The sequence below is a fragment of the Stylophora pistillata genome, chromosome 12 (assembly GCF_964205215.1).
Source record: "Stylophora pistillata chromosome 12, jaStyPist1.2, whole genome shotgun sequence".
Classification (NCBI taxonomy): Eukaryota; Metazoa; Cnidaria; class Anthozoa; order Scleractinia; family Pocilloporidae; genus Stylophora; species Stylophora pistillata.
In genome coordinates this window covers 7717788-7734910 of record NC_142530.1, presented here as the reverse complement: position 1 = coordinate 7734910, position 17123 = coordinate 7717788, and the positions used below count along the sequence as shown (strand labels likewise).

At 39.5% G+C, this 17123-nt stretch overlaps 2 protein-coding genes across 4 annotated transcripts; one reads left to right on the top strand and one right to left on the bottom strand.

Annotated features, from left to right (window-relative positions):
• The first annotated feature begins 671 nt into the window (after positions 1–671).
• Positions 672–3502, top strand: LOC111340690 (uncharacterized). Of its 2 annotated transcripts, XM_088741016.1 has the most exons (3): positions 673–978; positions 1102–1336; positions 2396–3502. In XM_088741016.1, the coding sequence occupies exons 2-3, from the start codon at positions 1299–1301 to the stop codon at positions 3057–3059; spliced, it is 702 nt and encodes a 233-aa protein (XP_088597142.1). In that variant the 5' UTR covers positions 673–978; positions 1102–1298; the 3' UTR covers positions 3060–3502. The 2 variants fall into 2 exon arrangements, with proteins under 2 accessions (XP_088597141.1, XP_088597142.1); XM_088741015.1 differs by having other exon boundaries at positions 672–1336.
• A 186-nt stretch (positions 3503–3688) lies between these two features.
• Positions 3689–16776, bottom strand: LOC148718625 (beta-galactosidase-like). 2 transcript variants are annotated; one of them, XM_088741014.1, is made up of 12 exons: positions 16539–16776; positions 15491–15692; positions 14882–15003; positions 14510–14538; positions 13788–13854; positions 12961–13055; positions 10754–10934; positions 9727–9948; positions 8845–9047; positions 7398–7592; positions 6596–6949; positions 3689–4484 (listed from the first exon to the last, which is right to left on the bottom strand). In XM_088741014.1, the coding sequence occupies exons 2-12, from the start codon at positions 15553–15555 to the stop codon at positions 4140–4142; spliced, it is 1878 nt and encodes a 625-aa protein (XP_088597140.1). In that variant the 5' UTR covers positions 15556–15692; positions 16539–16776; the 3' UTR covers positions 3689–4139. The 2 variants fall into 2 exon arrangements, with proteins under 2 accessions (XP_088597140.1, XP_088597139.1); XM_088741013.1 differs by lacking the exon at positions 15491–15692.
• Positions 16777–17123: the final 347 nt, after the last annotated feature.

Below are 17123 nucleotides of genomic sequence, written 5' to 3'. Positions count from 1 at the left end.
ACATCGATAGGCATCTTTGATATGCGGAGTAGAAGCTAACTTGACCTAACTTAGCATGCGTAGAGGTTTTTTAAAACTACTTACCAATATTTTCGGGCGCATTGTTAGTGCTTCAAAAAATCGGAACACCTTTACAAGCTGGCCAGGGTTTCTGGTATCCGAGATCACTTTTAGGCTTACGAACGATAGACTGAATTCGTTCCTTCCTCCCTTTCCCCAAATAATTCTTCTTTGCATCTGCTTCTGTAATCGTGCACGCGGTATGCAATTGCAAGATAAGTCTTGAAGACTTGTATGAAAATAGTGACTTAGGTGTCTAAAATAGAATGTGTGTCGCGATAAGAAGGCGCAATATCTCGAAACTAAACTAAAGTATAGGAGAAATCAATCAACTGTCACGAATCGAAGACGGGTAGAACATGATATGTTTAAGAAAAAACTATAAATGTTAGCACTGGTGTCATCGAAAAAACGGAGTCTGTATCTCTCATTCTTAGAGGAATAACTTAAAATTGATGAATACCTTTTGTATGGATTCCACCAACACAAATGTTGATTAAAAGAATAGATTATGAAAATTGTTTGTTGAATAGAGAGTGCCAGAATTTTTAATTAATATTCGAACCAATCAATCTGACCAGCGTCTGACCTGTGTCTGAATTAGAGTTTTCCACACGTATGAATTGCAAAGTGGCCCGTGAAGCTACATAAAGAATGACCATCTTGAATGCGGTCGGCGTTGAAGTTTGCAATGGTCTAATGTGTCCATGGTCCTGGAAGAAAACAAATCAATACGACATGGCTTCTTACGGGATGACGCAATGCAAGATCGATTTAATATTGAAGGGGGAGTCCCCTTTCGTAGCCCACAAAGAATGAACATAGTTTTCACTTTCGATCAGTTTACAACAATGCAGTCTTTGAAACAGGTTTCAACGGCTACATACTAGAGCCGACTGATTCATCTGTAGTATTCCTGTAGGTGTGCGTTCACTGACAAACGACCTCATCATTGAGACTCCCTAAAGTGGAGTGTATAAGGCATAATGATTATGCGGTTATCTTTCTTCTTTTATTCACTTCTCGTATTCGCTTTCATAGCTCTTAAAATTATTGGCACAGTGGCGGATCAAGGCGCCGGTTTGGCCTTGAAAGAGCATTCAGCGGAGAACATTGAAGGTTGCTATCGTCAGAGGAAAGGCCTTGCTCTGCGCTTCGTCATAAACGAGACCTTCATTGAGTTGAAGAGCGGCGACGATACCAGAACGTTGGCTCACTTTAGGGACCTACAGGACGGAATGTTCCTTTTTCAAATACTGGACGATGTGTTTCTCGGGTAAGTCTTGTATGCGTAAGTGTGTCTAAAGACAGAAGGGGGTTAAAAATTACTTTTTAGGAATCAAGTTTGCGTTAAACGCGAAAAGTAAACATTGCTGTCGTAAGCTAGCATTGTAGATCAGTGCTGGAGTGAAAGTATTTGAATTTGCCGCAAAGGGTTACTGTTCGGCTGGTTTAATTATTAGAAGGTAACAGAGCAAAGTCAAATGGAATTTTTTTTTTTGACCGTCCTTTACTTGTCGTTGCAGATGAATTACACGTAATGCAGAAATCCACTCAGTAATGACAAGAAATTCATTAAACTTTTTCGATCTGTTAAAATTCGCAATACTAACATGGTTCAGTGAACGCAAACAAAGGAAATAACCAAACAGACTTTTTCAGATCCCTTTGTGAAAAGGAGAAAAAATCAAGAAATCGAAAGAAACTTGTTGTCCTCGGAAATTATCAAAAAAAAAACAAACAAAAAAGAAATATTTTGTTCACTCCTAGGAATGCATCCCGAATTTAAGACCCCCTGGACACGGAAGGTTATAATTGTAATTTAACACATTAAATTAAGAATTTGAATTTTAGATGATGCGTATCAAATTTGTTATAAAATGGAATGAAACGTATCTTAAGACGGTGCAAAAGAAAATTTACCGAGCTTAAAACTGAGGCCAGGAAAAGACATGATAACCCACACGTCACCATCTCGCCTCATTCCTTCCCAATAAAAACTTACCAAGTGGAAACAATTGGAGTCAAAAGTTTAAAGTTAGGAAATCTGTAGTCTGTCGAGCAGGGGTTTTTACTGATTCAGCTTATTATACATTTAATTATCATGCGATCGAGCACAAAGCGCGAGTCCACCAGCCACGCGAGGAGCCGACTGCAAGTAAAAGTTACTCGCGCTCCGCGTAAATCTGAAAAAAGAAAACGTTACATGCTGAATGAAACACAAACTTAAAACTTAATCCAAGGTGAAAACTACATTTGGTGACGTAGCTGCATTTTGCATGTTGATAAATGAGCTTTATTAACTGATCATCATCTTTTGTACCTTTTTCAACAGGAAAAAATCGTCTAAATTTCCCGTGCATTTCAAGTTCATCCCAAGCAATCACAGCAACCTTCATGATCATGCCTGGAGGGAAATCTTTAACTACTCGGAACACAATCCAGGCATAACAGACAGAGATTCATTTGCGGCAAAATTTTTTTCATCACTGGACCGGCTGAAGAACACAACGGAGTTTGCGTTATTGCACTCTCTGTCGACTGGATTGAAAACGAAGGTGGATAATCACCTGCCCTTGATGCGTTTCCACATGCTTGCCATGACTTTGGTACCAAAATACGGCTCCAATAGTAGCATTACCCCAGGACAACGTCGACGCTGGCGCGACAAAGATGGACAGTACAAGGAAGGGGAGACTAAGTTCAAGCACCTTCGGAGGGGCGTGACACGAAAGAAAAGGTTTTTATTCCGAGGACAGAATGACATGTTTTGTCAAAATTTGAGTTCGGATCCCAACAATGATGATTGCCTAGGAATGTGTGGCTACGGATGTAACTGTTGGTACCATATTTGTGGAAATTGCTGTCGAAATCAGCTTTGCTTTGAACACGATAAGTGTTGCCGACATAACATGATCTCCGTAAACTGCCTTATTCCGATTATTTATACGTTGAGCTGTGAAAACGGGTATGGTGGCTACCCCGGCTGTCTAAACTGAGTACAACTGACACTGCACGCATGCACAGCTGGTAGATTGCTGAAACTGCCTTCCAGTGGCACATCTTAATCCAGCGACACATTTTAAATGCTTTTAACTATTTTTATGTTTTAAACGCTGTAGTCAATTTACTTAGAGATAACTAATGTAAATCATTTTTATTATTCTTACTGTATATTTTGTAGAGTGATTTTAAGCGACACTATTCTTACTGTTATTGTAATCATGATTTACACGACCCCAAAAGCTCCCAGCTTTAAACCTCATCGTATTTAATTAGATGAAGGATATGATTGATTGTTTGATTGATTGATTGATCTCCATTAGCCAAGTAGGAAATGCTCTCGGACTACCTTGTTATCTTGAACACGTACTTAATAAGTTTGCAGACTGGAAAGTGATTTTGATTATTAAAGCACGAACACAATTTTTCAACCTTTAAATTCAAGGGACGCCAACTAAATACTGTTAAATACTGCACAACGCAGTGAAGAATTCGCGGAAAATTTAACACGTTTTAGTTCGCAGAAAATTTGAGCGGTCAGTCGATCCGCAAAAGTTTGATCGTATGAGAAGCAGAACCTAAGGCATTCGGTGAAAAATCGCCTAAAAAGTGTGAGTTCAGTGGATATTTGAACAAGCAATCGAGTATATTTTTAGCAATGTCAAAAGTAATCAATAAATTATAAAATCAAATCAAATCGTTAAATCAATTCATTAAATCAAGAAATCAGAAATCATTTAAGTACAACTCATTTTATAAATAACTGTTTTCCCTATTAAATGCTTTTTTCTCAAGTTTAGTATAAAACCACTTACGTTTACGTAATTAACCGTATCATCGCACCAAATATCATTACACCCTGTGAATATCACGTTACATGACACAATTATTTTCTTTTACAAAAATACAAAAACTAAATTACTATAAAACCTCTTCAGAGGTTACTAATTGTACTCCTTTCACCAACTATTTCCCTTTGCACTTGTGATTCACCTTGAAGGATTAGTACCCTTCATCTTGATGTAGTTACAGAGATGATTTAACTAAAATTTAACATAACCTTAAATTGCTGTTATCTACAGCCTAGAATTTAGAACATCAAAGATTTGTTTCTTTGTCTTGGCGTACGAGGGTAAAAAGTCCTTATATTTCGCGGTCCAATCGTCGTAAACTTTATCAGACTCTGGCACAATCTGCTTTGTTGTCATGGGTCTTACAGGTCCATTTATCTCAGGTGTCCCCACGAAGTCCACAAAACAATCCTTAGAGTCTTCACAAGGAGCGTTATCTAGCTCCAAGAGAACCACTTCGGTTACTGCCTTGCCCGAATTTAGGATGCTCGCTGGGACATACAGGGTGACCTGGGGTCCAACATCTGGCCAATACCGTCCAATGTTGAATCCATTTACAAAAGCCTGACCCTGCAAGGTAAAAGCATGATAAAAGATAAGACAGGTTTCAAATTGATCAGCATGTGACATCCTTACACTGATAAAAAATTGAGAAGTACATAGTACTGACTCTATATACATATACGAGCACGGTTGTACAGCACTTTACGCCCCATCCTACCCTGTCGAAAACGTGAAAAAGCCCTACCACGCTTCCTTATTAAGTCACGGTTTATTCCCTTGATATTGCAGTAAATGGTTTGAACCCGGGGGTAACATGTGAAGGTGTAGTCTGATCGTCCGGGTGAGTGTAGTCCTGAGAAGGACTGTTGTCGGTGGCAGTGACTGACGTTTCGACAACCTGTGCGGAAGTCATCATCAGAGTCAAGTGAGTGATTGTTGTCAGTAGAATGTTCTTATTCCAGTTCGTGTGAAATGATCGGTTGGTTTTGCCGTGATGTTATTTGCTGTAAGACTCAAGTGACGTAAGTCGTTCGTGATTGGTCTGTTTCGGTCTGTCGGTAAAGCTAGGTTGTTCTTTTTCGGTCGTTTGTGATGTTTATGTCGTGAATGAGTCGTTTGTATGGGGCGGGTAGTTGTTGACATCTGTTTAGGGGAGTCTGTTCTAAGTTAGTAAACCAGCTTTCCAGAGTCAGTCGTTGAAAATAGTCAGTGCTGTAGGTTAGGCATTGCGCAGAGTCCCAGTCAATGTTGTGGTTGGTAAGTCGATGGTGTTCAGCAATGTGATTGCTGACATCACCTTTCCTCGTCGCCCGTCTGTGTTCAGTCAGTCTTGTTGTGAGGTTTCTGCCAGTCTCACCGATGTAGGAGGCTTGGCAGTCGGAACAATTGATCTTATAAATCGTTCCCTGTCTGTTCCTCGGTTCGTCTTTGTCTTTAACGTTGGTTAGTAACTGACGTAGTGTGGTGATGGGTTTGTGGGCGACGCGGATATTGAAGGGTAGTAAGATGCGCGAGATGTTTTCAGACATACCTTTTATGTACGGTATGGTTGCTGTAGTCGTAGGGGTTGCGGTGTCGTTTGTTTCGGTAGTGGTAGTGGGTCGGTGAGTGTTTCGTCGGATGAAGTCGTTGTTGTAGTTGTTCTTCGTAAAAACACGGTGAAGGTATTTGTTCTCGTCGGATAAGCTGTCTGTCGAGTCACATACTAGTTGTGCGCGTCGTGTTAGAGTTCTGATAGTTGTGGCTTTGTGTGATGTAGGGTTGTAGGATGACTCGTCTAGTAATCTGTCGGTGTGTGTCGGTTTCCTGTAAACTGTCGTTCGTAATGAGTTGTCGTTGTGGCTTACCAGGCAGTCTAGAAAAGGAAGTTTGCCATTTTCTTCGACTTCTCTGGTAAACTGTATGTCAGTGTTTTGTTCGTTAAGGTGGTTGTGGAATGCGTCAATTTCGTCGTGTCGAACGGCGGTGAATGTGTCGTCAACGTAACGTAACCAAAGCGGTATCGTTTGTCGGCAAGTCGAAAGGGCGCGTTCCTCGATGTTCTGCATCACAATTTCTGCTATAACAACAGAAACTGGAGACCCCATGGCAGTGCCGTGTAACTGTTTGTAGTGTTTACCGTTGTACTGAAAGTAAGTAGACGTTAGGCAAATGTTTAGCAAGTCCATGATGTCGTCTGTCGGTAGCGGTAGTGGTTCGGTAGATTTTCGGATTGCAGTCTCAGTGCATTGTAATGCTAATTGAAGTGGAATACTTGTGAACAGTGATTTCACATTGATTCACACATTTCCCTTGATATTACAATTCTATTTACAACGCATCGGTTAACTCCAACTCGCAGCTCCTCGCTTATTCGGAGAAAAAAGACATTAAAAGCGTTGCATTACAGGCACGTGGAACAAGGCCATATATGGGCGAAAAACACGTGCCGCATACATGTTGTTTGGTTATGTAATAGACAAACGAAATCACTTATAATGTCGATCAAATTAAGGCTAATTAACGTATCGTACAGTTTCCAATAACCCGCAGCCGCAAAAACAAGTGAGAGGACTGAACTAAAAGTGTTTGTCGACCTCAGCTAATAAATACTGCTTCTTTTAATTATATATACGTACAAAGTAACCAAATTAACACTTTGCATTCTATCCTACGAGCTAAGCAATTGTCTATCTTACCTTAAACCAACCAGGAAGTTTGAGAAACGTGTCCATTGGAATACCATCTGGAGAAGGGGGGATGTTCCCGGAGTAAAACGATGGAATTTGAACACTACTCTTGCCATTAAGCTTGGTCAATGAAGACTTTTTACCACCAACAAAATCGTCCAAATGCAACGGGTAGATGGTCCAGTTTCTGAGGACCACGCTATTGAGGGTCACGTTTCCAAGGATTCCTTTTGGGTCTTGCAAATGGGGGCCGTAGTTAATACGGCCCATATTTTCCACCAGGATGTCCAGAGTTGCGCCCTCTTTGACTTCTATGGTGGCATTGGTCTTTCCACCTACTCGAATGAGTGTTACTTGACGGACCTGTAAAAAAGGAACTGAAGATGTCATATCAAAGGAAATATCAAAGAAATTTACAAACTATTAGAAAATACTGTTTACGTGATATCAAAGATTTGATAGAAACCTCGCTGTGTCGTGTTAAAGGGTTGCCCTTCTGGTAGAAAGTGTCTCAAGGCTCACTGACAGTTTTGTTGACTTCGTGGTTACCAGGGCTAACCCTAACCCTAACCCTAACCCAGGGCAAAATGGGGTGCAGTTTGCAATGATGGAAGCCGCGGAATGTTTATAGAAAATTCCAGGTTGACAAGCAGGACTCGCACTTTCGAGGGGATGACAATGAAATTGTGAATCAACAACATTTCTGCTACAAACCTGGTTAACAAACACAATTCCTCTGTCCCTCAGTCCAGGGATTCTTATATTTGCTGTAGGACGACTGAGGAGTATCAACAACATTTCTGCTACAAACCTGGTTAACAAACACAATTCCTCTGTCCCTCAGTCCAGGGATTCTTATATTTGCTGTAGGACCACTAAGGGGTATCACTGTTCGATACAGGATGAATCCATAATTCAACCCAATCTGCTCCATACTTAAAGTATCATTCCTCAAAACAGGCCCAGATGGTGTAAGGAAATGAAGAACATCGAAAACTGAACTGATCTGTAATTAAATATAAAACTTATGATCACCCCGAAGAAAAAATCTGCACAGCCTCCTATGTTACCAATACGCAGTGTGGACCTCTCCCTCTTGAAATAATTGCAAGATAACCATCGGCGTAAACAATCTTAAATGTAATGACTTTTTATCGACCATTCCTTCAAATGAGCTGTTAAGCTAGCAAAGTGTAACACATCTAAGTATTGCTTCGCCGTCGGCGTCCATATGGTGCGCAAATGGATCAGTCTGCCGAGAACTATGGTCGGAGTTTTGAAAAGTCTAAGAGCGAACTTACACGTCTTTCAACCCAGACTCTTAGTTATTCTTACTGATTATATTATTATAAATAAATATCTAGATAAATAACTAACTGCAGACAGTACTGTTTCGGCCTTCTGGGCCTCGTCAGAGCACTGAGTGCTGATGCTAGGATGGGGGAGAACCGATATGGATCCCCAAACGATCCCACACTTGTGGTATCGTCTAAGCCATGCCAGAGTGCTCAAACTAGAAGAGCCTAGTGAGCTATGCACAATGCTCGCGGCGATGACTCATCCCACAGTGCTCAATTTGGACATGAAAGCAGAGCTTTGTATGCAAAAGAGCTATATCTAACTGCAGATAAATAAATATAGATAAATAAATATATTGATATTCTTGGGTAATTTTGGTTTTATCAACTAAGTTGATAATGTAAATTGGCCACCGTATAGAGTTTCAAAGCTGACGTCTCCAGCGTTAGCCCTTCGCCATTCGCTCTCACGATATTGACAAAACCAAAGTTAAATTGTTATACTCCCCCACCGACGCAGCACCGCGTCCTCTTTAGAAACGTACCCCCTTAATAGATATTTTTAGTTCTAGTCTTAGGATACCAAACCACAGGAAGCTAAGGGTCTCCAGGCCTCCGTGACTCAACTCCTTAAATTGCCATTCGCTCTGACGAAGGGCTAACACTGGAAACGTCAGTTTTTAAACTCTTTATGGTGGCTAATTTACGTTATCAACCCAGTTAATAAAACCAAAATTACTTTGTTATACTCTTCCACCGACGTAGTACCACAGCTTTTTATAGAAACGTATCCAATTCTAGTCTCAGATACTAAACCACAGGATGGGTCTCTTAGCCTCGGGTACTTAACTCCTTAAATTTGTAATCATTACGTCAATCCACACAATAGCGCTGCAAAGGAACTTCAGTATTTCCATGATGTAGTGACAAAACATACAAGGAGAAGCTGAGGAGACTTACTTTGGTCATATTGACTTTTCCATATGCAAACTTCCGTGTGGGGAGAGGGAGAGGACCTGGGGGGACTGTGGCATATTTACCGATGGTTTCCATGATTACAAAGTATTTTGTAGTTGGGTCTCCCGCTTCTGTCAGTGGAGCATCATAGTCATAGCTGGTAGGCTGTGGTTGGAAGACGCGACTATCTTGATAGCCATTGGCTCCTAAGAGTTGATCAAACAACAAGTACAATTCAATTCCTCACAAAGAGGTATTTATTAATTTTCAAGGGATATTTTTCCTGTGACACAAAACTTTGCCTCATGGCAAGAGCACGAGACCCTTTAATGGAAAGTGTTGTGTCCATTACAAGACAATTTTACCCTCACAAAGCCCCTCTTCATGCCAGAGTGGTTTGTGAATTGGTATGCTCAAACTGTCAGAAAACGTGAAAAAAAAAAAAGGCCTACCCAGCAGTCCCTCATTATTAGCGCAGCAGGACACGCATTTCCCCCCCCCCCCCCCACGGAAAGATTTAATACGGGTGGGGACAAGTTTCTAGGCCTGGCTCTAATCATTAGTGCTAGACCCATGAAGACCTCTTAATGGCTAGTGTTGCTCAAGCCTCATATTTTTCTAGTGCTGTAATAACGTGAGCTTGCTCCCAGGCGACCTAAAAAACTTTCCTTCAGTAAATATTTCATGTTAAAGCTGCTGTAGAAAATCTCTTTCATTTTCAAATTTCAATTTTTCTCTTCCTCTCCCTCCCTTCGTATTCTATTCGCATTCACGTGCAGCGCGCGTAATTTCACGAGTAAGCCAATCACGTCAAAGAGAGCTAATCTTGACATTGAAAACTGACGTTGACATTTACGCGTACTTTTGTTGTGCTTTGTGACTCACCATTCATGAAACCAAAGTTGGTGCCACCTTCAAACATGTACATATTAACAGAGGCATTCAGTGCCAGAATTTTGTCAAGGTAAAATGCAATTTCTGCCGCATCCCTTGTCTGATGTTGCTCAGCCCAGTGGTCAAGCCACCCAGGATAAAACTCAGAATTCACCAGAGGTCCGTGGGATTGATATTTTCGCAGGAGGGCAAAGGGTACTGCGGGATCAACACCTGTGAAAGTCAATGAGATTTATTAATAGATACTGAAAGAAGGTAGGACGTTGAAGGCGCGCTCTGATTGGCCACTCAAATTCTACACATCCTTTGCCAGTCATCTCTGCGCAACTCGTGCGAGATTTGCACCTGCAAATATTACAATCGTTACAGGAAATAATGAGTTAACATCACCTTTTTGTGCTATGATATCTCACCGTTACAATACATACTAAAACAACCACTCACTTCAGCGTCGGTGGCTAGCGGCGGATATTTATCTTGCTGCATCACGGTTCGGTAATTATCCGCCACTAACCACCTCCACCTTGATAACAATTGTTGATTAAGAGTCAAATATCAAATATCACACAAGGGGAAGGCTGACTTGGATTTTTAATTCCAGCGAAGTCTGATTTGTGACCACAAACTACGAATTCTAATGGTAAGACTGAAAAGGTAACTCCATACTAAATGACTGTCAGCCATAATTGATCGGCTCTATTCATTTAAATTAAGAGGGTAAGTTTTCGTCGGTGGGGTTAGCAAGGTAATTTACAATTTCAACCTAGTTGATAAAACCAAATTACTCTTAGACTATTCATTTAACAATCTACACCCTGACATCAGTATGCATATTCTCCATACTGTTCACTATACATTTCCTAAGGTGCTGACAAGGAGAATTTGTTGAACAATCAAGAGCTTTTTGATTAGAGATCATTCGCTTCATTCTCGTAACCTTAATGTGTGATTCAACTGTGATATTGTAAGGAGAAATTAGACAATGGTGAAAGTTTAAAAAATCCACATTGATATTTACCTGCTCCAAAATCCACAGTAGTAAACAGAGTGGGTAGGGATCCACACTCCAGCATTTTATCGTTAGCACCATCATTGGTAAACAGAATAACGTCTTTACCAAGATGTTGTTCAAACACCTCTTGCAGGTGCGTCATATACTGGTGGTCACAGGTGAAGTAGCTACCATATTCATTCTCTACCTGTAAAATTGTATCCAAAATCATTTACCCTGAGGGTGGTAAAGGTATTTTCTTGATTCGTGAATGGCTTATTTTTTTTCCCTGTGAAACGTGAAATGGCCTTTTTTTTGCTCGTGAATCGTGATTTCATTAGTAGCCGTGAACCGTGATTTTCCAAAATAATTCTCCGTGAAATGAGAAAGAAGTATTTAATTCGTCATGAACCGTGATGTTGGTTGTGGTTTCGACGGTAATCTACAATGGCCGTGAATTGTGAAAGGGCCAATTTATTTTCCGTCAAACGTGACCTTGACCCCCCCCCCCCCATCCTTTACCATCCTCAAATCTCTACACCTTAACACCAACATGCTTATTCTCCATACTGTACTATATACATTTTTTAAGGTGCTGACAAGGAGAATTTGTTTAACAATCAAGAGATTAGTTGGTGATCATTTCCTTGATTCTCGTGACCTTAATGTGCAATTCACAGGGGGATATTGCAAGGAGAAATTAGATGCTGGTCGCTCTTGGGGGTAATAATAGTGCAAAAATAAAAACAAAATTGTTTCCATGACAAATATAATGCAACAGGATACATTTATATAATTATTCTCAAGTGGTTATTACTAAATGGATTGTATTGATAATGTTCTTCCATCTGAAGAATTTCACTTTGTTTTCATTTGACCACACAAGCACAGAGACCTACTTTAAATGCCATGTATCTATTATGACAGTCACAGTATCCTAGAGGTTAATGCACTGCATAGACTATAAAGTGAGAGGACCCAGTTTGACCTTTTCCTCAGAAATTGCACTGCATTCTAAAGCAAATAAGCACTATACTCTTGCAATGCTAATCTCTCCACCCAAAACTATTAATGGATACCAGCTACCAACTGTCTGGGGGAACCTGATAAGATTTTGAGAGGAAACCTGCATATTGGATTGGCTCATATGTGCTCCATCCAAAGGGATTACTATGACCTTGCTTACTTCTTGCTACAGAAACCTGGATTAATGCTGAGCCAGATAGCATAGTCTCCTTTGCAGCTGTTGCTAACAGTAGTCTTGTCACACAATACACTCTCCAGTGGCGGATCCAGGGGGAGGGTCGGGGGGGTCCGGATCCCCCTTATCAGACCTAATGCTTACAACTTTGAGATCGACTGAAATTCTTACATCGACAGGATCGTAGATCAATTTTTAACTGGCTGATTGTTTTTTATGAATCCAAGTAAACAGTAGGTGGTCAAGGAATTATAAGGTACAACCGTGACTAGTGAGAGGGGGTGTGGTGGATGTGGGAGAGAAGTAATCTCCCTCAAAAGAGTCCAACAGTCCTTTCTGAACCAAAGTTTGAACCCTCCCAATAAAAAATCCTGGATCCGCCCATGAAGAGACCCCTACAAAAGAGAGTGTGTTGTGTGATGAAACCACATGACCTCTGTGAAGGAGACTACCATGATAATAGCTAGGCTAACATCTGTAAGCTTTTGTTTCATTTTATTGATCATCAGTATGTGCCATTTGTTATCAGTGATGACATTATCTTCATTGTAGTAAGCTCTCAGAGCCCTCTTATATCATTAAACAGATTTGGTTATTTGTGAGTGGAGCTTGACTGCATGACTTATAAAAGCATGCTGGCCAGTTTTTGAATCTGGAAGCATTTCAATTATTAATTGGTTGCATTGATGACTTCATTAAAGGAACAATGGTTCCAGAACTTATAAGGTGCTGTGTGCTGGCAGAAAACTTGCTTGAAAAATGTAAAATACTTGGCTCAAATTTAACTGTAAATGTCACCTTTCAAACCGGCAGTCTAGATCCCACAGGTATCAACGAACGCTTTTCATTCCACTAACTTATTCGTGTTTATCTCGTTGCCATGTTCCCACCAATAATGTAGCGCCACAATTCCTCTATTTGCTCCAACGAGGGGCTAACGCTCGAAACGTCAGCTTTTATAATCGTAACAGTGGTCAATTTACCATTTAAACTTTGTTGATATATTCAAATTATTTCAAATGTAACCAGTTACCTGAACAGCAATGATTGGTCCACCACTGGCATACAAAAGTGGCTTTAGCTTCGGAAGTAAGACACCCATCCAGCGATCCACTGCGGCAATATAACCTGCCAAGAAATTATAAATGAGATTTGTATAGTCCTGAAAGACTAAATGTAATGTTTTAGATTAAGTATATACTAGTAAGTGTTTTAGCACTGACAGTATCGCTGCCCTTTTATGTTGTTAGGCAGTTGTGTTCTCTCTTCTGTTTAAAGTTTCATCTGTTTTCTATTAGAATCTGCTGTCATTAGTTACTGGACTAAAGTTTGGAAAATTGCAGCCATAGCCAGCTTGCAGGCTGTAGCTTGTTTTCAAGGGAAAGATCCAGTGCGACAAATATGCAGTCACCATATTGGATAGGTGGAAGATCTAGGATGAGTGACAAAGTAAGGGGGAGAGGGAAAGGAAAAAAACCCTCCCCTTTCCCCCTTCACTTTGTCATCCCTGCTTTCTTCACCCATCCAATTATTTTATGGTGACCAAATATTTTCTGCCCTGAACCAGTAACTCCCCTTTAAAAACAAACTATCACCTCCAAGCAGGTTACTACAGGCTTAGCATTCCATCGAAAATCATTACAGCACATTGACAATGTAAATGAACATAACACCTGTCTTTGGCAGGTAATTTTTTTGTTTTGCTGGTTGCTAAACTATTTTCACTAAGTATTCTCAGTCTTGTAAGGTTTTGTAAATTATATAAATTAAAAGAATATTAACTAATTTTCATCATTACTTAATATTATGAATTTAACTATAAATTTATTAATTTACTAGGAAAGATAATTTGTCTTCAACCTTTGTCTGTTGATGATCTCAACTTTGCTGTTGTGTAGTTTCGAAGCAGCCAGGGAGGAAAGCCACCCTGGAAGTTGACAGAGACATAATTATCATTGCTAAATAACAAAAAACAATTATGAAATTGATAGTTTATTTTTAAATCCTTAACTCTGCAGATTGGAACTCCAATCTCATGTCAACTTAAGTATGCAGCTGAAAAAAATTCTGAAGGCCTAGTGCAGAAATTTAAAATGCAAGCCAGTCTGTGGCCTAATAACTGAAACATTTTTTTTTCAAGGAATGCATAGCACAAAATGAACTCAGACAAATCATTAATTTGCAAAAACTACATTTGTGGAAGGGAAAGCAAGCTTGAGGACACATTTGTGTTTTGTCTTAGCACTTAGGAAATATTCAGAACATCCTTGGAAATATTGACTTCAAAAAATGCTGAAACTTATCCAAAGCTGTGCTCTAAGAAAAATTGAAGGGAACCTAGTGACTTGAAACTGTAAAATCCAGGGTGCCCACCATATACTTCTTATGAAAAAATTAAGGTTCCTCAGAGTCACCAAAGAGCAAAAGTTAGGTGCCAGGAGCCACTGCTAGACCACAGCTCTGATCTGAGGATATAAAATCTCATTCCTAGCTTTGACTTGACAAGTATACAGTCATGCAATCAAAAGGTAATAATTAGGTGCTACACTTATGATCCATGGAAATTTAAGGCCATTACTCACCAGATCCCACTCAGCACAAATATATGGACCTGTTCATGTACAATGTAAAATGGTAAGCTGTCTTATTAGTAACTCATGACAAAGTTTTGAAATTTCTTCAAGGAATTATTGAATATCAAATAGATTAGGACTGTAATGAACACTACTAAGAAATTGTGAAAATAAAACCTAAAAAATATTTAGGCCTAGCAGTTGAACCCATGATCTCTACGAGATCAGCATGGTGTTCATGAGTTCAACTCATGTCACTCACAAGCCTAAATTTTTTTCAAGCTTTATTTTTGCTACTGCTTATTTTTTAAGTAGTGTTCATTGCTGTGATTGGAAGTTCACTAGCTACCATCTTCATTTATTAATATCTTGTCCACTAACCTGCCCTAACAATGACCAGAAGTCCCGCTGACTGAGCCATCTGAATGAAACCAACCAAATCATTATTTCCTTCAAAATCATACTTTCCTTCCTGAGCCTCATGCATATTCCAAGCAACATACCTATACACATTTGATAAATAACACAAGTTAAAACAAAAATTGATTTTTTTTGTTCGCGTTAATTAACCCTAACATCAGAATGCACATTCTCTAAACTGTTTTCTCTAAATTTCTAAATCAATAAAAATCCAATGAACTGGGGTCAAATAAAGTAGTAATTATACCCACCCTATGGAGTGTAATATTAGCTAGGAAACAGGGTATCATAGCCTATAAATCTTAAAGTGCAATTATTTAATGCTGAAATTTCAAAGACATGAGGTCAAATATAGAACTTGGCTTAAGGAAAATAATGATTTATCATTTTTTATTGCTGTTACATAGATGAATAATATTGCTACAAAGAAATGACAGGAGACAAAAACTAACCACAAATTCTTCAATCTATAGACAAAACATTCTAACTTGAAACCAAATTCTCTCCTGCTATAATGCAGTTAACGCTGAAGATACTTGCACTAATGGCTATGTACAGAGTAACTCTTACGTTGCCACAGTATTCAAGCCAGCAGATTTCATCTTAGTTAATCTATCCATCCAATGGCATCTCATGATGCGAAAATAGTGCACATCCCCAGAGATAAATCTAAATGGCTGTCCATCCTTGAGAAACTGGTTCCCCTTCAAGTCAGTTGTAAAACTTTTCCTCAAAGCACACTTTTTCTTCTTTTTTGCTTTCCTTGCTGTGGCTGTAATTATTGTTGCCAGTAAAATGACAGCAAATGAAAATGACCATGAAACCTTCATGGCATCAACTTTTTTTTTTTTTTCTGTAGAGGAATATACTTTCCTCCAGGTCAATTAAATCCCTTGAAAATTTAGAGAATCTAGCTGCATGTTCATATATACTATAGATGGCGCTTCTAAGCCTGGGAGGTTTTAAAATATGAAACAAAGCACTAAATCATGATCTTTATTTAACTAATAATTTATTGATGAATGAGCTGGTTGACTTGAAAAGGTACTAATTAGAGCACCATTCATGTTTTTAGTTTGTCACTAAACCACCTGAAATGAGACAATTACAAACGCGAAGAGGAGGGTGCAACAAACAAAAGGTGGAAAAACTTCGTGGCTCTTTTCGTGGTGTTATGCAAGACACTTTTTCCTTGATATTTTGTGTCCAAAAAGCTGGTCCGATAGTGGCTCAAGCGATATTATTATCAAGTACAATCTGTCACGAAGCAGGTTCTGCCCTGACATATGTAATTGTTTACTAACTTTGCAAACGTTAGATTCCCCTGTAGAAGCTTGTGACAAGAATCTCTCCGCGAACGAAGCCAGGCGAATTTCACGAATATTTTTCCGCTCTTACTACGCTTTTTTCGTTAGGCCAAAGCAAAAATGAAAGCGAGGGCAATACTGGTAGTCAGAACTATAAGAAAAATTACCTGTATCCTCACCAAACTCAGTTTAATTTCACTCAAACCAGTGGGTATTATTGACTTCGCCATGCAGGTCTCTTAGTCTGGATTACATGGGACAACTGATTAACATTTAAACTACAAGTAGCAAGCATATATCTTTTCACTCACGTTTGCAAGGTATTCAGACCAGCGGCTTTCATTTTCGCCAATCGATCTTTCCAGTAAAACTCTGGAACGCGAAAGTAGTGAAAACTCCCCGAAATGTATCGAAATGGTTCGCCGTCCTTGAGAAAAACGTCGTTTTCATAGTCTATCGTGAATGAGCGAGAATATGATGTGTGAACAAAAGAAACAAACAGTAAAATCGCGGTCCACACTGCAGACAACATCGCAGATATCATGGACAGAGCCACGAAAATAGTGTTCGCGTGACAACTGCGAGTCGCAGCGTATAATTTTTTGTAGATCTCGCAACGATGAATCCACATACCAATAGCAAGAATTTTTAAATTTTTGTATTTTTTCCTACACTAACTATTAATTTAGTGCAATAAGGGGCAGCGAAAGATGTTTCAACAGAGTTAGTTCACGGCGTGAACTATACACGCCTTGCACACCCATCGCCAAGGTTTTCTAACCTCCCTTTTTACCTCTTTCAAGCGATAAATCAGAACTGGTCCTTAATCGAAACGATAATTTTATTTATACTTCCAACAGTCAATTCAGATACTCGATTATCTACCTATCTACCCA